Genomic DNA, 22,158 nt, shown 5'->3' on the forward strand with positions numbered 1-22,158 from the left:
CAAATAAAGAAATGGAATAAGGGAATTTTATACTTGTATTAAACAGCACAAGATCACCACTGTGACAGCTGCATAGCCAAGAGAAGGCACTGTTGGAAGCCACTGGGTGAGGAAGAGCCTACTGCTGTTTGGAATAAATGCGGTGCTGCTCTACAGAAAGCAAATCTGGATACAAGTTGTCCATGGATTTTTAAAGAAATAGTTCAGATAGCCCCACTCACCGAAAGATTAGACCTTGAGACCAGTGGATCTTTGATTTGTTTAGTATGAAGGACTAATAAATGCACTGACATTAACCACTGACAGGGAAATATCTACCACTGTCTAGACTCTGCCTAATCAGGCAAAACTGCAGATCAAAACAAGCATCCTCCTGTGGGGACGGCATCCCCTGCCACCTGGGCCCACCTGAGTCAAGGGCCCTGGGTTTATGCTGCAGAGGGCAGGCCCCAGGACTTTATTCTTATCATGTCAGGGCCTTCCTTTCTTCTATCCCAGGTTAATGGTTAATAGGCCTTCATCTTTCTCATCCAGAAACTTATTTCAGTCACAAATAATATATTTTACATAATTCATAAAACTTTCCCTTGGGAATCCATCCCAGAAATCTTAATATGAGACAATGAGGAAAGGATTCATTTAAATGTTACCAGGTCCATATTTCTTTCTAAGGTGATATATGATTCTCACTTAGCTATAATAAACTATAGCTTGAAAAGCTGACAGATTTTAATACTTTTTTACCTTTAACAAAATAGCAGAGGGGGAAAAGAGCAATTAGAGAGGTATTTTTATGAATTTCAATTTTTATAAACGTAACAAGTTAATATGCATATACCAAGAAGCTTCTCTCCCAACATGTTCAGCTGGTCCACATTGAGACCTCTTTTGGTGACAGAGGAAAACTGCCAACTCAGCACTTCTGAAAGCTGAGCCCAACGTGCACATGGTGGATTCAGGAAGAAGGACAGATTCTAGAGAGAAAACACCCAAAATCGAAGGGTTACTACAGAGACACCAGTCACAAGTGTGGCACTAAAACATATGTCCATCCCAAAGTTCAATTCTAGTTTATATGACACACAGGTGCTTTCACAGTAGGGGAAGAGAAATACAGTCAATTTTCACTACTTACAGATGCACATTTGTGAACTTGTTTACTCACTAAAATTTACTTGTAACTCCAAAATCTAAGCACATGACGTCTTTGGGGTCATCTGAAGACACACCCATGCACACAGCAGCAAAGAATTTGAGTCTTTTAACACTTATGTTTCCAACTGAAGCCAAACAAAATGACACTCGCTTCCTGTTTCAGCTCTCATAAGAAAAATGTGTCCTTTTTGAAGCCTATTTAGTGCCATGTTTTTGCATTTTGTGATTGCTGTTGGTGATCACTGTTTAAAATGGTGCCCAAGCATAGCGCCACAGTGTGGTCTACTGTTCCTAAGCACGGGAATGCTGGGATGTGCCTTATGGAGAAAATACATGTGTGAGGCAAGCTTCACTCAGGCGTGAGTTACCCAGTAATCCTGACTATAGGTGTAATGTTAATGCCTCAGCAAGTATATTAGATAAGGTGTCTTTAAACAGAAACACACATAAACAATGTTATGCATTGATGGGGTGACAAAAATGTTGTGACCAGAGGCTTGAAAGAACCTAGCCTTGTAGTTCCCTTAGGAGCAACAATTCATTATTTGCTAATTAAGTGTTCCTGGTAACTTCAAAAAACATAACTACTTCGAATAATGATAATGACTATAATTAATTAACAGTGAGTATCCACACTCTAAGAATGGAGCATGCTTGTTTAGTAGATGTATACATTTTAAAAATAATAATGATGAAGTGGTATGGAATCACTGACTGCCCTAGCTTACTCACATGGCAGAAAAATCATAATTCTCATTTCAAATACATATCCATGCTTCACATTCCCAGATTTACTCAAAAGCCTTAGAAATACCACAGGAGCTTTGTCACTTCTCCCTCAACAACTGGCCACTGGGGCTATTTCAGAGATGCAGCAGCGAGAGCATGGGGTCTGCTTAACCCTGGGACCAAAGCAAATGTATTTTCCATACCCTGGGTTCTGCCACCAGCATGTTGTACCAAAGGATGGAGGCCCAACCACTCGGGAGCTGGCTGACGTTGGAGATCACCACAACGGGCAGAGAGGTCGTCTAAAGGATGACAAAGACCTTGAAATCATCTGAATCACAGAAATGTCACCTTCAGATAACTGCTTAGCCTCAACTAAAAGCAGGGGATTATTTGTAAATTTGTACATATTTAATACTTGAAAATGAGAAACGTTAAGTTCTGTTCTTTTGTCCAGTTTAATTTGTCTTTGATGTATCTTTCAGTTAAGAAATAAGTCCCTAAAAATAATAATAGCTATAATAACTAATTAAGGGGTATGCAATATGAGAAGATGAAAACTGTCACAATGAAAACACAAAACGTGGAGGGAGGGCAGAGCAAAATAAATAAGTCCCAATGCTTACTGTAAAAAAAATTAACATCAGCTATCTCAACTGGAACATTTAAGTTATAGAATTTGAAGGTTAATTCAATTCTCTAGCTTTCTGGACCATAAATTAAGGTTAAGGTAGTATTAGCTGAAAAAGATCATTTTTAAAACAATTAGGTAAATATCTCTAAAACAAAAACTGAGAAATAAAAATACACGTAACAATTAAAAGTACAAATAATGAAGTTTTCCACCTCAGGACCATAAAAATAAAAGTCTTACCTCGAGGTCAATTACCAAACCAGGCTGGCACAACTGAGTTTCAAAACTAAGGGAGTGAAGCTCTTCAGTAACGATGAGAGGACCCTTGGAAGAGAAAAGGAAAGAAGAAAAGAATATAACCACTTATTCACAGATCCTGAAACTTTCAAAAGCCCAATTAACATTGCAACAGGCCACAGAGATCCTGGACCCAACCAGCAGCAAGTCCGAAGACTCAATATTGAATCCCTTCCAGATTTAATGATTCTGAGTATTAGTGTGCTCTGAAAGATAAGTGCCTGAAGTTATGGCAAGGATTATAGATCCAGAGCAATAAATGTCAATGGGGAAAGAGCAACTAATGGCTTTGTGACCTAAGGCTTCTCAACCCTCAGCTCTGTCTGCCTGCCCAGTGTGGCTGCACATCTCAATGCAGATGGGTGGGGAGGAGGTGAGAGGGCTGGGAGTAAGTGCACACTTGGGATTGTCTACTGCCTACCAGAAAGGCTGACTCACATCAACTTGGTAGGTCACAAGGTGCCTTGGTTTCGGTAGAAATGGATAGATTTCAAAGTGCCTTCATAGACATTACCTCATGAGAACCTCACAACTTAGAACTAGCAAGGTACAACTGCTAGACCCAGGGAGGTCAAAACAGTTCAGGTGCACACCAGGGCTAGAAGGCATCTTTGCACTGCCTGGGCCTGTGTTTGTCCCGCTGCTCCATGTGACCTCCACTGGTCCTGGTGTGGAAGGACTGCACGCTGTGTGTGCATAAAGGACGAAAGTGTTCTAAACCAAAACAACTCCAGATATTTCATCCTTTGTCCATAGTTCATTTCTGAATGCATCACAAACCCAACTTCTTAAGGATCACGTTGTAAAAGGAAACTGATGCAAAGGCAATGCTTCTGGTAGGGGATGCCATGGCCAAAAAACCCTCTTGGCACACAGCAAGGCAGTCATCAAAGTGGCCTCTCATTCCAACTCTGACAGTAACTCTCTGTGCACCCTTAGCTAAATCCTGCAAACTTCCTGTGACTCAATTTCTTCACCCGCAAGATGCGAAGAATACAAAAGCCCACAATAGCTACTCCACTGAGTGTCCAATGAATTTGTGTGCAAAATCGTTTGACAATAGCAAAGTACAAATGTGGTGTTTTTACTGTTGTCACAGATATACCAAGTACCCAGCTCATTTGCTGCTCTTCCCTGCTGGGTCTGAACTCCTCTGTGAGGTGTCCCCAGCCACCAACTGACCTGCCCTTGCTAGACAGACCTGCCTGATTCGGGCCCATTCACAACATAAAGAGACTCTCACCTCATTCGTTCTGGTGCCAGCATTTTTCTGTTCTTTCAATTGCTATAAAACAAATAATCATCTTATTAAACACCATGGTAATGGTCAAAGTTGCTATCTTCATTTACAAATGAGAACAAAGTTAGGACTAGAAAGAATGACAGATGTGACACTATCTTTAGAATGCAGAACATGGGACAAAATGGCCCTCGTTCTGGGTCCATGAGCAGAAGCACGTTTCCCCAGAGGCCTGATGGTGCAGACACCAGTCTGGAGGGATCTCTTGGAATTGCCACCGGCTCCTCTCCTGTGTTCAAACTTCCCCTGAATGATTCCCCCGTGCACCTTCGTTAGCTGTTTCATGCCCCGAGGCTCAGGGGACAGCTTCACCCTCCCCTTTCCCTCAGCAGAGTCCTCCAGGCTGGGCCCAGTGACTCCAGGTCCAACTGCCCTCAAGTGGACATCAATCCCTGAGCTGCCAAGGGAGCAGGCTGGGGCCCTGAGGGCGGCTCTGAATACCCTCAGGCAGCTGAGTTGGGCTAAAGCTTTCAAGTCAGGAAGAGCTTCCTAGCTAGGAGGCTTGCTGGATCACAAAGCGGTCTCTAGTGAAAAAGGATGCCTTTAACCTCCTGCAGGTTCTGAGCCCAGGGAGAGCTTTGGACTCAGCACCCACAGAGCCTCACAACAATTGGCAGCCCCTGTGTTCACAGAGGAGGAAAGATGGCACAGCCCACAGAGAGCACCCCGCTGGGTCTCTACTGCCTGGGGAATGAGCTCTACTGCCCTGGAGAGAAGGTGGCAGAGTCAGGCTGCCATGGAGGCAGGGGCTGTGGAGGCAGGGGCTGTGGGCGGGGCCGCCAGTAAGGGGAACACAGGGGCTGAGGAGTGAACCTTGGAGTACGGGACCACACTTGGAGGGTGGAGGAAATCACAGTCAGGACATGGGAGCCATAACCTTTGAGAAAACTGCAAGCGTCTACAGTGAGTGACTGTGGGGATCATGCAGGCAGCAAGTGCAAATCATTTACGTAAACACAGGCTCATAAAATGTTTTTACTGTGAGTGATACAGCCCAGAAAATGGAGTGAACAGTCATGGGATGAGGAGGAGAAACCAAAATGCCCCAAGTGCTGGTGACAGGAAGTCACCAGCCACAAAGTCTGCAAACCCCAGCAGGGGGCGCCCTCCATATGGCAACGTGCCAAAAAGGGTCACTCTATTGTCAAAAGTCCTAAGAAACCAGAGACAACATAAAGACAGGAAACTCATGTCTCTACCAGATGCCGAAATTCAGCCGCCAGACTGCCATTGGTGGACTCCTCCATGTTCATCACTTTTGTGTGCGTGCCCAAAATGTTGAACTTCCTAAATCTATACAATATAGGAAAGAAATGCTGAAAAGTCTTCCAACTATTAAACAAATAAAAATATAGCACAGTGTAGCATAAAGTACATCACGTACCCTTTTACTGTATTTCTCTCATTCACATCTCTGCAAAAAAATATATATATAATCACATATGTGTATTTAAAATTTGAAATAAGCTTAAACAAAATTATAAGAGTATAAGAACTTAAGAGTGTTAAGTGAATGATAAATAAAAAATAAATCTACACCTGTGGGTTTGCGGCCTTTCATTCACTCCCTGCCTCAATCTACCCATATTAGGTCTGGCAAGTATCACTGAATGACCTTGGGCAAATAAATGGTCTGGGCCTCACGTTGTTCATTTGCACAACATACTAACAGTGCCAACATACGGGACATCATGAGGAATAAACTAGTTAATTCCTCACCAGTACACCCTCAACAAATGTAAGCACCAGCACCAGTACACCCTCAATAAATGTAAGCTATCATTATTGTTTATTGGGCAGCTACTTGGTGCAAGGCCCTGCACTAAGCACTGGGGATCCAGCAGACAGCACTGCCCAGTTGTCACAAAGCTCAGAGGACTGCCAATGTGATCATTTAATCCTCATTTTTATTCTCTATGATCTTTAATTCTCTCATGAAAGTACCAGAAGAGTCAGTTATCTGGGGTAAGTGGGAAGTTTAAGTTTAAAGACTGAGGTTGAAATTTTGAAAGACTTTGCACTTTTATATCCAGTGATTACTTTGTCATGTTCTGGCCAAATAATGTATCCATGAGTGTCCTAGATGTAGACTAGAAATCATGGGCTCACTCACAGATCTATTAGTTCCCCTTCCTTTCCAATCTCAACCAGAAGTTTAATGCTTTTGCGAATGACAATCACCATTAGCTATGGGAGGGACCTATTTTCCTGTTTGGAAAAAAAAGAATTTAAAATAAAAAGAATAGTATGATAAAAGCTGACTTTTCAAAGCTAAGAAGACAGTCAGCTGGAACCGACAGAAAAGACACAGGGGCCTGAAGCAGCTGAGAGGAGCTGAGCTGACGCAGAGGACGGTAAACTGCAATGGCCACACGACCCTTGTGCTTCTTCCCTTTAGGAAGTAGGATGTATTTCCCTGTCCCCCGAATCTCAGCTGGCCTTGATTTGCTTTTAGCAACTGGATGGAAGGGAGTGATGCTATACACGTTCCAAGGCTAGCACTCACAGGCCTTGTTCACTTGGAACACTGTCACCGTGGGAAAAGCCCAGGCTAGCCTTTTTGAGATGTTTGAAGAAGGACCTGGTTATCCCAGCTGAGTCCCAGTCACGTAATAAGGCCTTGCTAGAGCACCTGGCTCCAACCATGCTAGCCCAGACCAGGACAACCTACAACTCACAGAATATGAGAAATGAGTTTTTGAGGTTTTAGCCACTACGTTTGTTTGTTTTTTTTTTTTTTTTTTGACAGTCTCATTCCATCACCGAGACTGGAGTGCAGTGGCATGATCTCAGCTCGCTGCAACCTCCACCTCCCAGGTTCAAGCGATTCTCATGCCTCAGCCTCCCAAGTAGCAGGGATTACAGGTACACACCACCACACCTGGCTAATTTTTTGTATTTTTTGTAGAGACGGGGTTTCGCCATGTTGGCCAGGCTGGTCTCAAACTCTGGCTTATGTGATCTGCCTGCCTCGGCCTCCCAAAGTGCTGGGATTACAGGTGTGAGCCACTGCGCCTGGCCTAGCCACTAAGTTTTGAGAGTGGTTTGTTAGGGAGCGAAAGCTAACTGATATACCAAAGATGATGGCATGAAGACAAGGCACAGACGATGCTACAAGGAAGAATATTCTTATAGGAGTGGTAAGAAGCAAAAAGCCAGAGGAAAATGATTTGAATGATCATAAATCACTTTTGAAACTTGCCACACCAGTATGTGACACAAGCTAACAAAAACATTAAATACAGGAGGGGTGGGAGGAGCCATCTTGTTTCTTAATGAGTGCCCAAGTCAGTGCCAGCCCAGGTCTAGGGTCTCAGGGCAAAATAGAATGGGGCTGCTCCACTTGGACTCCCATGAGAGATGACCATTCCTGGGTTCCCACTGCCCAGAAGAGACAAGGGTGAATCCCACAGGCTCCACACAGTCTCCCCAAGATGCTGCTGATCTCACTCCAGAAAAACCCCCCAAATGACCACAGAGTCACGGCAGCCTGGATGTTTGGCCTCAGGTTGGATCAGGGGCCTCTCCTCTGGGGCTGAGCTAGAAGGACGGGGTGGCATGCCAAGTCCAGCCACTTTGAAACTTGCTGATTACAATCTCATATGCATAAAGAGACACTCACTCTCTTGTTCAGTTATAGTCTAAAAAGGCTCAGGAATGTTGATAACAGCTCCAGGGGAAGCTCCCAACATCCACCAAGGGAGCTGCTGACTTAAATCTGCTGGGATCATTTGTGACGGCCCTGGTGGATCTGACTAGGAGTCTCTGCTCATATGCAGCATTGGCAGGACTCTGGGTTCAGCCCTGGGGCCCTAGGGAGGCAAACTTCCACCCAGTGTAGACCCTTCTACAGCTAGTGAATCTGCTTATCTAGTGCAGGAGTCTGTGCTTGAGTAACAAAATCAACATTTCAGTAGTACATGTATTTTACATAATATTAAAGATATCTTACTTATCAAATAAGACTTTGACTTTCAAATTATAATTCAGCTCTTGCAATTTCACCAACAGTCTGGAAAGAAAAATAAAAGCCATTACTAAAAAAAAAATTATCTGTTACAATTTATTTATTATGCCAATTCCCTATTAACGTTTAGATAAACCACTCCCCCCCCCGCAGTTTTAGGGCATTACCAACAAGAAAACTAACAGTTTTGTAGATCTACTTAAATTTTTGTAAGAATAAATTCCTAGCTGTGGAATTGCTTAGGAAAAATTGTCACACTAATTCTGACAGGATGCAGCCCTGAGTTTACATTCCCACCAAAAGTTAATGAGGGTAGCTGTTTCCCTCTATAACCTTGCCAATATTGGGATTCATCACAATTTCGACCTTTGGCCAATTTATATGGGTAAAAAATAGCAAACGTTACTTTCTACTGAAACTTGTATCTAATCTTTGTCCTGTTGGGAGACAATAAAAACCATTGCCCATAATCAGAAAAAATAATGTCCCATCTATAGTCACCCCTGGGTAGTGTGGAAAGATGGAGGGCAGGTGAGGGTGTGTGCCTGTGCCCCACTGAGCTGGAGACCTTGGGAAGGAGACCCCAGGGCTCTGCCTGCTCCGTTCAGTGGAGCAGGTGGATGGGATCAGATTTCTACTGTCCCTTCCAGCTGCGAGTTCTAGAATTCCACGAGGGCTTGAGTGTGGCATTGTACACTACCAGCCAGGGAAGGTTAACCACAGACTTAAATCAGTAACAGCCCAGAAAAAGGACCCAGTCCAACTCTGAAGGTCAGTCCAGTTCTTCATCATAAGAAGAATGCTTAAAGCAATGCGGCCATTCAACAGAAGAAAGTAAGGCCACATGTTCCTGGAAACACTTCTACAATTATTATTGAGGAGAAAGGCTACAAAACAATGTATATAGCCTACTCTGAGTTTTTTTAAAAAGAAATATGTCATATTTGTGTGTGTGTGTCTATATGAAATATTTGTGTAGACATGGAATCCTAATTTTTTAAAAAGGAAACATTATGTCATATTTGTGCGTGTGTGTTTCTGTATGAAATATGTCCTTGTGTAGACAAGGATAAAATCCTGGGAGGACAGACACTAGGTCATTTACTGTGGTGGTCCACAGATATTTATATCACGGACTGCTTTGAGAATCTGATGAAAGCTATAAATCCATTCATCAGAAAAAATGTACATATTATAAATCCACATTCATACAGTTTCTGGGGTTCATAAGGCTCAGGTTATAAGCCTATGCCCAAGAGGGGTGAGGCAGCTGGGAACTTTCACTCTCTATTACACACATTTCTGCAATTTGGAATTCTGTTTTCCTGTGAACATGCATTACATTTATGATTGGAAAAAAATCAGGAGTGTGTACATATATGTATATTGGTTACATTCTACTATGAGTATATTAATAAAAAACTCTCAGATATTCTCAGTAAGCGTTCATATTAAAATGCCCCCTGAAAAATTATTTCCTCAAAAGTACCCTCAATAACGGTTTTTATAAAAGGAAACTAGGGGTACAAACTACATGACAGGCGATGTATGGGATGCCATCTTTCCCTTGTTACCTCAACTTCACAGTGAACTGGACCCCTGTCTTCAAGACCAGCGGCCTCTGAGGGTGCGTTGGCATGCAGGGCTGTCTTTCCACCACAAACGAGCTGCAAATACCCAGCAAAGGATAGATAAGTTAGCATTTCCATTAAGGTTGAGGCAGTCACAATGATTTTCCCAAAAGAAAAAAGGGGGTTAGAGAGTACAACCTAAAAAATAGTTTGAAAGATTCTGACAAGTTGGATGAACAAACTGATATTTTCTAATTAGTAAAGAAATCCCAAAACCTAACAAGGACTTAACAGAAACAGAATAATCGTAATGATCTATGAAACTATTACATTGAAACGAATTTATACAATGAAGGCTAGGCACAGTGGCTCATATCTGTAATCCCAGCACTTTAAGAGGCTGAGACGGTAGGATTGCTTGATCCCAGGAGTTCAAGACCAGCCTAGGCAACATAGTGAGACCCTATCTTTACGAATTTTTTTTTTTTTTAATTAGCCAGGCATGGCTAATTAGCCCCAACTACTAGAGGGCTGAAGTGGGAAGGTCACTTGAATCCAGGAGGTGGAGGCTGAAGTGAGCCATAATCACACCACTGCACTCCAGCCTGGATGACAGAGTGAGGCTCTGCCTCAAAAAATAAAAATAAAAAAAAAAACCCCATATTTAATTATGTTCATTTACATGTCAGAATTAAGAATAAAATGTGCACTCAAAGTACAAGTAATGTTTTTAAATTTAAAAAAAACTCAACACACAGGACTTCTTGTTTGAACATTGGCCATAGGGAACCAAGCAAATTTTTTTTTTTTTAGACAGAGTCTCATTCTGTTGCCCAGGGTGGAGCTCAGTGGTGTGATCACTGCAAGCTCCGCCTCCCTGGTTCACACCATTCTCCTGCCTCAGCCTCCTGAGTAACTGGGGCTACAGGTGCCTGCCACCATGCCTAGCTAATTTTTTTTTTGTATTTTTAGTAGAAATGGGGTTTCACCATGTTAGTCAGGAGTACATTTTAAAAAAATATTACTTCCAATAACTACGATATTTATTAAACATATCTTCAGTTGTTTTGTTACATAGTATGCAACAAATTACAATATTCTGCAGCCACAAATTATATGCAGAGTATGAAGAAGCTATTAATCAGATAGTGTAATCTTTCCATTTATAACTCTACAAGGAAGAACCAGCAAATCAGATCTTACATATAACATCTCACTAAACTTTACGCATGGAAAGTGACAGACGCTGCTTGTGCTGTTTGATACAAAACAGCTGAACTTCGTCTTCAGAAGACTAGACCTGACATCTAAACACGCCAATATAAACACCAAAACAAAATACAGTCTAATCAACCATGAGAAAACAGTCTGATATCAGGAAAATACATTATTTTATAAACCAGCGCACAAAGGTTTAAAAACAGTTCTGAAAATGAAGTTCGCTGTTTTGAGTAAAGAGAATAAAAAGAAAGTCAGTATTGACCATTTACAATCTCTGACCTCTGTGGAGATGGTAAGAATCTGTTGTAGTGCAGCTACATACAGGATAATTCAGGCAATTCTGTTTTTTCACTTGGGTTCAGATTGCAAATTCATTACTGTGAGAAAAGGACGGAGGCAAATTTTAGCAGGAACCTCCACCTGATGCTGGACCAGAGTGCTCTGAATTTTAACACTGGACTTCTCAGCACCACTAGCTGTTGCTCCAGGACCCATTAGCTTTTTAATCTCAGCTGCCATCATCATGGAAGATTGTTCTACATTCATTGCATTTTCTTTTCTTTTTTTGAGACAGATTCTTGCTCTGTCTCCCAGGTTGGAGTACAATGGCGCAATCTCGGCTCACTGCAACCTCCACCACCTAGGTTCAAGCAATTCTCCTGCCTCCGCCTCCTGAGTAGCTGGGATTACAGGTGTCTGCCAGCATGCTCAGCTAATTTTTGTATTTTTAGAAGAGACGGGGTTTCATCATGTTGGTCAGGCTGCTCTTGAACTCCTGACTTCAGGTGATCCACCCACCTCAGCCTCCCAAAGTGCTGGGATTACAGACCTGAGCCACCACGCCCGGCCTTGTTGCATTCTTAGCACTGGTTTCCAAAAACAGAATTCCAAGGAAATCAGCAAATTCCTTTGCTGTTGTGTAGTCTACTACTTTCTTTGTGGTCAGATCACACTTGTTCCCTACCAACAATCTGTTGATGTTTTCACTGGGATAATGATCTATTTTCTGCAGTCACTGTTTAATATTATTCAAGGACTCCTGATCTGTCACATCATACACAACCAGGATGCCCCTGGCTCCTCTGTAACAACTGGAGATGACTGTTCGAAATCTTTCCTGTTCTGTTGTGTTCCATATTTGAAGCTTGATTGTTTTCCCATCTAACTCTATAGTTCTTATTTTGAAATCCCCACCAACTGTGCTGATGTAGCTTTCTGTATATGTATCATCTGCAAACCTAAGAAGGAGGCAAGACCTTCCACCCCAGAGTCGCCAATCAGAAGTAATTTGAATAAATAATCATATTTGGGATTCGTGCTAGACATGTCACTGTAGCTGCCACCACTGCCACAGCCACCCTTGCTGCTACAACTGCCGCCCTGACTCTCCGCGCCATGGGTAACTGAAGGAAAGGAATGAGATAGGCTGTTCTGGGAAAGCAAACGTCTTCCCCTACTCTCTCCCCTAGAACACTATCAGCAGCCGCTGCCACTCAGCTATTGCTTCCACCTAAAATCAAGCACATTTTTATCATGTCAAGTTTGCATTAAAGAAAAAAAAACTTGCAATATGAACCCTTTTTTTCCACTCAGTGACATTTATCTATCTACTAAGTGTGTCTAGAGCACCTACTGTTCATAAGGCACTGTGCTGGGTCCTGCTGGGGGAAAAGGGAAACAAAGGCACGTCTCTGCCTTCCAGAACCTCATGATATTCAACAAATATAAAGAAATGCATAACAACTATATAACAAAAGGCAGAGTAGGAGAGGAACAAAGGGTGACTGGAGGCCAGGAAGGGAGACAACACATGTTTGGGAAATCTGGGAAGATTAAATGATGAGATACAAGGTGAAGCTTTCGGGATGATACAATTTTGAAAGCAGGTACAAGAAAAGAAGGCTCTGAGGAAGAGGAAGTATCCTCAGGAGAGCCACAGAGAAGCAAGCATGCGGCATGGCCCCTATACGAATCAGCAAGAGGTCGAGTTTGCCTAGAAAGGGGTGTGTGTGGACGTGAAGCGTGGAGTGGTCAGCTAGGTCCAGGCTGCAGAAGGGGGGCCGTGAATGCCCAGTTGAGGGGCTTCACTTGGATCAGCTGGTGATGAGGAACCAGAATGGAACTCTGCTCTGGGACAGCATTGGTCACAGGGAGGGAGGAAGGACTGGGAAGGAGGACTGGTGGGGAGGCTGAGGAAGAGTCCAGAAAGGAGGATTTGAGAGCCTGAGACATGAGGAGGGGAGGGGAGGAGGTGAGGCACGCTAGGGTCATGGCGGAGACTCGGCCAAAGGGGAAGGAGGAGTGGAAGGTTACTACAGCTTCCAGCCTAGGTGGTCACAAGGGTGAAGAACCATTGGCATAACCAGATAATTCAGGAAGAGTCATTGTCATTAAAAAATTTTAGGCCAGGCACAGTGGCTCACGCCTGTAATCCCAGCACTTTGGGAGGCCGAGGCGGGCGGATCACCTGAGGTCAGGAGTTGGAGACCAGCCTGGCCAACATGGCAAAACCCAGTCTCTACTAAAAAAATTAGCCAGGTGGGGTAGCATGTGCCTGTAGTCCCAGCCACTTGGGAAGCTGAGGCAGGAGGATTGCTTGAACCCAGGAGGTGGAGGTTGCAGTGAGCTGAGATCATGCCACTGCACTCCAGCCTGGGTGACAGAGCGAGACTCCATCTCAAAATATGTGTGTGTATATATACACATACACACACATATATATACACACACACACATATATATACACACACACACATATATGTATATTATATATACATATACGCACATATACATATATACATATACGTATACATATATGTTACATACATATACATATATATGATATATATGTGTGTGTATATATCCTATTAAACCCTTGTAAATCATCTGAATTACGGTCAAATGTTCCTCTGTATAGACTGATTACAGAAGGTACAAATAAATGTTCCTTGAGTTACCTCTGAATGAGCTGCTGGAAAAGACTGAAGGTACGGTCCCATAACACTTGTTTGTTTTTTGTGATAGGGTCATGTTCGTAGGTGTATTTCTGTTCCAACTCCTCCAGCTTTTTAAGCTGCTGCCGAACTTGCTGCAGACTCTCTGCAACTATGGTGAACCTGGGAAGACACAAGACACAGATGTCTCTATGAGAAACGGTCCAGAAGCAGCCTGAATTAAAGGGAATCATGGTATATTAGTCCACTCTCATGCTGCTAATAAAGACATACCCGAGACTGGGGAATTTGTAAAGGAAAGAGGTTCAAGTGACACATAGTTCCACATGGCTGGGAAGGCTCCACAATCATGGCAGAAGGCAAATGAGGAGCAAAGTCACATCTTACATGGTGGCAGGCAACAGAGCTTGTGGAGGGAAACTCCCACTTATAAAACCATCAGATCTTATGAGACTTACTCACTACCATGAGAACAGTATTGGGGGAACCACCCCCATGATTCCATTATCTCCACCTGGTCCTGCCCTTGACACATGGGGATTACTACAATTCAAGGTGAGATTTGGGTGGAGACACGGGCAAACCATATCACATGGAAATCAACAAGTGGTTATATGCAACACAAAATGCCACCTAGGATACCACGCTCTGCGCTCTAGGGAAAAACAAAGGGAACAAGGCTTGTGCCAGCAGTAGAAGCTTTGTTATTTGAGGAGTAAAACTAACATGCACTGAGTACAGCCTAGATCAAAAACTTCTTCACACCACTGAAGCTTATGTAAGGAGAGATGGGTGGGGGCAGGGCTTCTAGGTGATCTGTGACTGACGCAGGGCGAAGAGGCGGCCAGAGGCAGGGAAAACAGCAAAGCAGATGCTTCCAGGTGATGCAAGAGGCAGCGAGGAGCCACTGCAGGTTCTGTGAAGAGAGTGGCATCAGCAAGCAGTGTCTCGGCAGGACCAGTCAGAGATGTGGAGCAGAGGGGCAGGAGGAGACACAGAGAGGGGAGGCAAGGCCGGGGACAGGAAGAGAGGAAGGAACGATGATTCTGGCTTTACTCAACTGAAAGGAGAAGGCAATATGCTCAGTCTAGACCCTAAAAATAGAAAGCTAGTGAGTAAACCTAGTGATTGCTCTTCGTCTTCCTTCCTTACAGTCAACTGCTAACAGTAACACAGGCTGGGGAAACGCAATTTTATTCGCTTGCAGTAATGACAGAAGAAAACCTTTTAAAAGTGTCTTCTTCCCTGGGAAAAGTATCTACTTCACTTCATGATTTTACTCGATTCCAGTTCAAAGCCCTGGGACAGCAGCCCTTCATCAGGAAAGGCGCAGGCAGGGTAATGGCTGGCTGAGTTCCAGAGGAGATGCTAAACCAGTGTCCCCAACTCTGCTTGCACACTGAGAAAATGACAATCCTTAGACAGCACAGTGGGAAAACTAGAGGGCATGTGTGTCCCTACAAGAGGCGCCTGTGGTCTAAGAGGACCACTAGGGGGCTCTAGACACCCCAAGGCCTCCCTGACCACCTGAAGGGCTTAGGGGTGTCAGTATCCCTCAAGGCACATGGGGCGCACTGGGCTCAGAAGCTCTGCTCTAACCCACAAGAAACCTGGGGTACCTACAGGCAATTCACATAATAAAAATAAATGGCTGAATATTAATTGTGATTTTTTAAAAATTGGCAATATAGAAAATAACCTCATGAGATCTCTGGTCCTTGGACCCTTAGCAATTGTCCCAGGCCACCTTCCCTCATGTTCACTCTGTGATCCCAAGTTCAGCTCCTGTTGCCCCTCACCTGGACCACACTAATATGCTAACAGTATTCCAAGTGGTCTTTCTGTCTCTATCCTATCCTCCAGGATGTGGCCAGAGCACCCTTTCTAAATCAAGGATCAGAGAAATACATCTCCTGCTTAAGAAAAAAGCCTGCCTTGGCTCAGCAGGACAGCAGCATACGGCCCACACTCCGAGCATGGTGCTGAGAACCTGCACCATCAGGCTCCAGCATCTCCCGCCGGGTCCACTTTCCTTCCCGTCTCCCCTGACACCTCACTCTCCCGCCACCCAATACAGTCCCTTCAGTCTCCCACATGTGTGCCTTTGCACATCCTGTGCTCTGTGCTGGAAAGCACTTCCCCTTGATCTATATGGAGTAACCCTAGTCACTTTTGAGTCAGCACAAGGCCACTTCCTCTATGAAACCTTCCCTGGAGATGCTTTCCTTTGTCCTCCACAGAACTCTGATGGCCTTTTGCTAGAGCACCTGGAAACTTTTACTGGAATTATTACCATGTCTATATCCCCCTTCCACAATGAGAACTCCTTGTTGGCAAGGGCCAAGAATCATTCATCCTTGTGTGCCCAGGTCCTACAGTGCCTGGCACACAGTAGGCATTTAATAAGTATTACTGGATGGATGACTGAATGAATGGTTCCTAACAAACTATTCTGTAAGCCTAGAAAAATGCCTCAAGCTATCTTGTTTTAAATGAAACATTAGGAGTCAAGTTGTTAAATGTGTTCTATAATGACCATGTCACTGATGTTCTGTACAGTCAAATGACACATCCCATGGTACAGGAGTGATCCAAACCAAGTAGACGTGGCTGAACGTGGCAAGAGTCATGAATAACACTGTGCTTTCCAAGGGAGTGTTTCCAGGGTAAGCAGAAGCTGGATTACGTCAAACTCTATACCAACGTTTTAACAGGGTCCATTCAACTAACACAGCTCAAAGGTGCATTTATGAGTTTATGTGGTTAGCCAGTCAGCTGCCAGTTTTCCGCTTTGGAGAATCTTACCAGTTCTGCAGCTGATCCAGGCAAGCATTGGGCGGCCCCCCAATACAGGCGCTCTGCTGTCTCCGCTTCCACTCCACTAGTTCATCATTAATCAGGGCATTCTGGGTAAGTTCAGTGACATTCAACAACTCGATTATTTTGTGAACTACTTCCTAAAGGCAGTGGAAGAAACAAAGTGAAATAAACTCATTTTTAATCACTGAATTTTAAAATATTTTTTAAAAGAAAAGCAAATATCATTTCATTCTCAACTGGGGCTCTAAGCCAGGAGGTTATAAAAATAATTTTTCTTCTCTTCTAAATTTTGATTCCATTATTTACAGTGTATAACAAAAGCGGCATGCTGTTCTGGAAAGTAAATAACTACCTTTCTTTTATTGTCAAGCATTAAATACATCTTCTTGAGTAACAGCTGTTCTTGTTTCTGATCACTCTTTGCCACACCATTGGTCTCGTGTTCTATAAATTGAGAGACAGCCAGTAAATATATTTATATAAAGAAGACAAAACCAACAAAAGCCAAGATTCATATAAATATAGGATAAAGATGACACAAATGCTGCCCAGTGACAGGTCAAAGTTTGGCTTTCTTCAATCTTTATTAAACATGAAAAAAGTCCTAAGTATAACAACTAGGCAAACTGAAACAAAATACTTGTTTTCAGTGGCCCATGTAAATCAGACATAGTAGTATCTGCCACTGAAGACACTGTCAGGTAATTACCTAAATAAATGTAAATAACAGAATTCAAAACTTCAGGTAAAAAATGTATACAAAGCGTATCTGTAGCTTTCAAAGAGAAGCGGATGATTAGGAAGCGGTAGCTGAAGTTGCTGTCTCTCATACTTTTTACCTAAATCATACTGATAATCTCTGCCTATGAACCATGCTATACCCCAGATGATGAATACAGCAACAGCAGTGCCTTACATGTTCCACACAATGCACATTCTTGAGTTCTTTTCTGTTGCTACTCTCATTAAAAACATCAACAGTAACAAAATAGAGTAAAACTGCTTTAAAACATGAGAAAAATAATGAGCTCATCTGCAGTGTACACATGTGGACACGCCATGTTTGAAGAAACTTGAGATATCAGGGCAGGGGAACTCCACATATCTATCACTCTGTGTCAGTCTGTGTCAGTGGGCTAGGTGCAATAAATAAGCTGAGTAACACATAACCAGTGGTTATCAAGTAGGGGTCACTGACCCGTAGGGGACTTTTGGTAATCTCTGGAGACAGTTTTGATTGTCACTAGTGAGGGCTCCTGGGTAGTGCTACTGGCACCTGGTGGGTATAAGTCAGGGATGTTGCTAAACATTCTACAATGCCAGGACAGCCCCCACAACAAATTAGCTACCCCAAAATGTCAACAGTATTGGATGTTAAGAAACCCTGGCCTGGGTTATCAAGGAAGAATTCAGAGTCATAAAATACTCGGCAAATAGAAAGGGGTAATCATCTTTGTTATCTAGTGTAAACAGAAAAAATCACAGCCAATGGGCACCACTTCCGTTGTGAACCCTTACCTCTGTTCTGCAAGGTTTTGCATTTGAAGTCATATTCATCTTGTAAATCTTCCAGGCTCTTGATTTCATGCTCTATACACTACAAATAAAGATGTAAACATGTTTTCTACTGATCAGCAACTTCCAAATACTTTAGGCAACAGAGTATTGCTTCTATGAAACCCAGAGAAACATGAAAACAATTCCAGCTCCCTCAAAAAGAGATCTGATTTGGAGAGTTCTAATCATACACATGAAATAATTTCTATTTCATTAATAAGTATGTAATAACACTTTTAAAAAAGCCAACATACAATAATTCTCAAACTGATTTGTATGTCCTTAACCTGGTTCCAGCACCTAAATTTTGATTCTTCCTCATCATTTTGAGACTACCTCTGAGATTATTTAAAAACTCCATTGTGAAGCCCACAGCAGTGGGGGGAAAAGCTCATAGAAAATTTCCTCATTCCTTCCAAATAAGTAAAGTGACCATACATCTCTGCTTTACTGGGACAGACCTGGTTTCATACTTGCTATAATTATAAACAGTGCCCTCTTGGCAGCTCAAATGCATCTCCACCTGGACAATAAATTGTACGTGCATTCTACAAATAAGCCTCATTTGTTTGAGATTTGGTCACATTTCCACATATTCTTCTCTGGATTTCCATGGCTATTTCTGGACTGGGCTCACTCGGTTTCTACTTCAATGAAATGTTTCCCTAGGAGACCGCAGGATAAAGTTGCTCCAAAGAATGTGGAGTTTCGAAAGATGCTGTCTGAGGCATACAGTCAAGGCCATACTGGTGTTACCCAGAGATCCACAGAGGACCAAACTCCTAAGCTGGAAGGCCTTTTCCACAAACACAGGCTTGTGTGAAAAAGAACTCCTCAACCTCTCCCCACACCAGCCCTAACAGTGGAGAGGAGTAAATGCGGGCCATTGAGGGCCCAGAGCAGCCCTCTTCTGCCATAAATTGACTTGGAAGTTTTATCCTAAAATCACTGTGGATGTCTTAATCAGAAATGTATCCAAATTTCGTTCAATAAAATGTATTTTTGTTCCTCTTTCAAGTCTTAGGATAGAACAGATGACTGGGAAAGATGGGCCATGTTTATCCTGGGGCACTGTGATTTGAGAGATGTGAACATAAAGGCCCATTTAGAGCAGCAACATCTCATTTACTGGCTACTGGGAAAAGTCAACATTTACTGCATGAACTTTCAGGGAAGAAAAAGATAAACTCAGTGTTTGGCAGTTTTAAGAGGCCATTCAAAAAGTCTACTTACAGCTTGAGACTTCTGCAAAATTTTTCTTCCCAACTACTTAAAAGACTGAACTCAGTTACTAGGTTTACACCCCAAGCGATTGAAACCTTTTTTCCCCACAGAAAGTTTCAGAATAAATGCATGTGTTTACTCAATACTCACCATAACCTTGTCCTTCACATTTCTGACTTTACTGTCAAGCTCTTTCTGTTTGTCTAACATCACTGTGCTCTGAATATTCCCCGACTGGGCCTGTAATGGGAAGGGCGTGATTACAGCCATCGTTTTCTCCAGGGTGTGTACTTGCTGGTTACACTCCAAAGTCAAGTCCCCACCTGCCTTCCAGACTCTCTGACATATACTACAGGCTTCCCGCTTATGTGTCAGTAAGAAATTTTTCCCAAGGCCCTGGAAAATGCTGGCAAACTGTTAACAAGGCTACAAAAAAACTAGGCTCAATTCATGTCTAAAATAAACAGTATTTCTGGGAGTTTCCATTAATTCATACAGTTACATGGTACCACACTAGAATTTAGTTCAGGGTTTCTCAAATACTGTACACAAGATTATTCTTATTAACCCTGTCCTTATTTATCGTAAAGTTTTCTGATTCAAAGTGTGGTCCTCAGACCAGCAGCATCTCACCACCTAGGATGGAAAATCTAGGTGTTGGAAAATCTCAAGGGCTAGTATGATTATGGAATCAGAAAAGCCTATTTTAAGACAATCCTGGGTGATCCAGAGGTATACTGAAATATGAAAGCATTCCATTAAGGCCATCAATGAAAATCTGCTACTATAAAGTCAATAATGAATATAAACCCAGACTTGCCCAGGAGAATTCAGTCCTACTTTTGATAATCAGAACACTCAGAAGCGACAGGGTCTACTTGCTTCATACACCAGATGTACCCTGCACATACTTACTAGGTACTAAGTAAATGTCAGGCAATGTTCTAGGCTCAGGTGTTAGAGTGGTAACCAGTGGTCCCTGTTCTCCTAGAGATTAAATTCTAGAAAGATGTTATTTTTTTTAGAGTTAAATCCCCCACACAGCAGAAACTGCGTTTGTCAGCCTTTCTTACACAGTGCCCTATACAGCACAGATTCTACGGGGGTGTTTTTACATATTCGATTGTATCAATCTTTTCTTCTTTATGCCTGGAATTTTCCTTATACCAGAAAGCCTTTCCCTATTGACATTATGGCATTCATTCATTTTTTTTTCCCTAGCACTTGCAAGGTTTCCTTCTTTTTCTTTTTAACTTTTGGATCGCTGATATATTTGTCTGTTCTCATGATCAGTGTGAAGTATGGGCCCACTTTTTGCTTTCACTTTTTTTCCAATTAGCTTTCCATTTGTCTTAACAACATTGACTGAAAAGTCCATTATTTTCCCCAGTGCTCTGAGCTGCCAGCTGTATCACATAAATTTCCATATGCACATGAGTTTCCTTCTAGATTTTCCTCTTCTTTTCCATTGGCCTGTTTATTCATAAGCCTGAACCCTTGAAGGATATTGGACTATAGAGGATTTATAGTCTATCTAGTAGGGCCAGTCTCATTTCATTGCTCTACTTGTTCAGAAGTTGCCTTGCTATTCTTGCATGTTTATTTTTTATAAATTTCAGAACCAATTTGTATAGCTCCAGAAACAACTTGTTGGTATTTTCACTGGAATCACATTAAAATTACAAGTAAACTCAGGGAGAGCTAATATCTTTATGATGCTATTTTTAATTCTTATGCTTCTAATGGTTTTCTCTTGTCTAATTGCATTGGCCAATACCACCAATACGATGCTAAACAGCAGTGGAAACACAGCACCCTTGCTGTGTTTCTGACTTACTGGAGTTTTCCCAGTTAAATAAGTTACTGTCTCTAGAATGGAGAGATATATATTTTTGTATGTTAAAGAGGTATCCATTAATTCCTATCTTATTCAATGTTTTTATCAGAAATGAGCATTGAATTCTGTCAGGTCTTCTCAGCTTCTGAGGAAGGAAGTAAATGCTTTTTTCTCCTTGTAGCTATTAATTTAGTGAATTGCATTAACAGGTTGCCCAGTCATGGTCTACCCTTGTGACCTATAATAAATCATATTTGGTCATGTCTTTTCTTAATGTAGTATTTAATTCTGATCCCTAATATCTTATTGGGGACTTTTATATTGATACTCATAAATAAAATTGGTCCACAATTTTTTGTTTTATCTTTATCAGGCATACATCATCAAAGTTATTCTCTCTTCAGAGGAAGTTTTCCTTCATGTTATATATTCTCCAATAGTAGAAGTTCAAAGCATGTGAATTGTATCAGCTGTAAAGTGCGCAATAGAAATACATGAACGTTATTGGTATCCTCTGTAAGTCCAAGGTGCCACATATCACTAAGTGACAAAAGGAGTTTCTCTGGGTGGTTGGGATGAGTTGTCACTTTAAGAAGTTCCATACAGCTTTCTGCCTAGGCAGGGAAATCTCTGCTGTTGTCTAATTCTGATATGGTTTGGATCTGTGTCCCCGCCCAAATCTCATGAATTGTAATCCCCAGTGTTGGAGGTGGGGCCTGGTGGAAGGTGACTGGATCATGGGGACGGTTTCTCATGAATAGTTTAGCACCATCCTCTTGATACTATCCTCGTGATCATGAGTTTTCACGAGATCTGGTTAAGTGTAGAGCATCTCTCCCCGGCTTCCTCCTGCTCTGGCCATGTGATGTGTGTGCTTCCCCTTCACCTTCTG

At 42.4% G+C, this 22,158-nt stretch overlaps 1 protein-coding gene and 1 pseudogene across 3 annotated transcripts in view; both read right to left on the bottom strand.

The window, feature by feature from the left end:
- STAT1 (signal transducer and activator of transcription 1) overlaps nt 1-22,158 on the bottom strand; it is a 43,282-nt gene that overhangs the window by 11,897 nt on the left and 9,227 nt on the right. For all 3 annotated transcript variants that reach the window (XM_025404103.1, XM_025404104.1, XM_025404105.1), the window contains 13 exons: nt 19,580-19,669; nt 18,167-18,245; nt 17,001-17,092; nt 16,634-16,785; nt 13,832-13,990; nt 9,657-9,749; nt 8,068-8,127; nt 5,500-5,529; nt 5,315-5,408; nt 4,059-4,100; nt 2,759-2,842; nt 2,088-2,186; nt 839-974 (listed from right to left, as the gene is read on the bottom strand). In XM_025404103.1, the coding sequence (XP_025259888.1) occupies nt 839-974; nt 2,088-2,186; nt 2,759-2,842; nt 4,059-4,100; nt 5,315-5,408; nt 5,500-5,529; nt 8,068-8,127; nt 9,657-9,749; nt 13,832-13,990; nt 16,634-16,785; nt 17,001-17,092; nt 18,167-18,245; nt 19,580-19,669 (1,210 nt within the window). The remainder of the gene's footprint in view (nt 1-838; nt 975-2,087; nt 2,187-2,758; nt 2,843-4,058; nt 4,101-5,314; nt 5,409-5,499; nt 5,530-8,067; nt 8,128-9,656; nt 9,750-13,831; nt 13,991-16,633; nt 16,786-17,000; nt 17,093-18,166; nt 18,246-19,579; nt 19,670-22,158) is intronic.
- Nucleotides 11,223-12,200, bottom strand: LOC112636416 (annotated as a pseudogene).

Source organism: Theropithecus gelada, chromosome 12, assembly GCF_003255815.1.
Source record: "Theropithecus gelada isolate Dixy chromosome 12, Tgel_1.0, whole genome shotgun sequence".
NCBI lineage: Eukaryota > Metazoa > Chordata > Mammalia > Primates > Cercopithecidae > Theropithecus > Theropithecus gelada.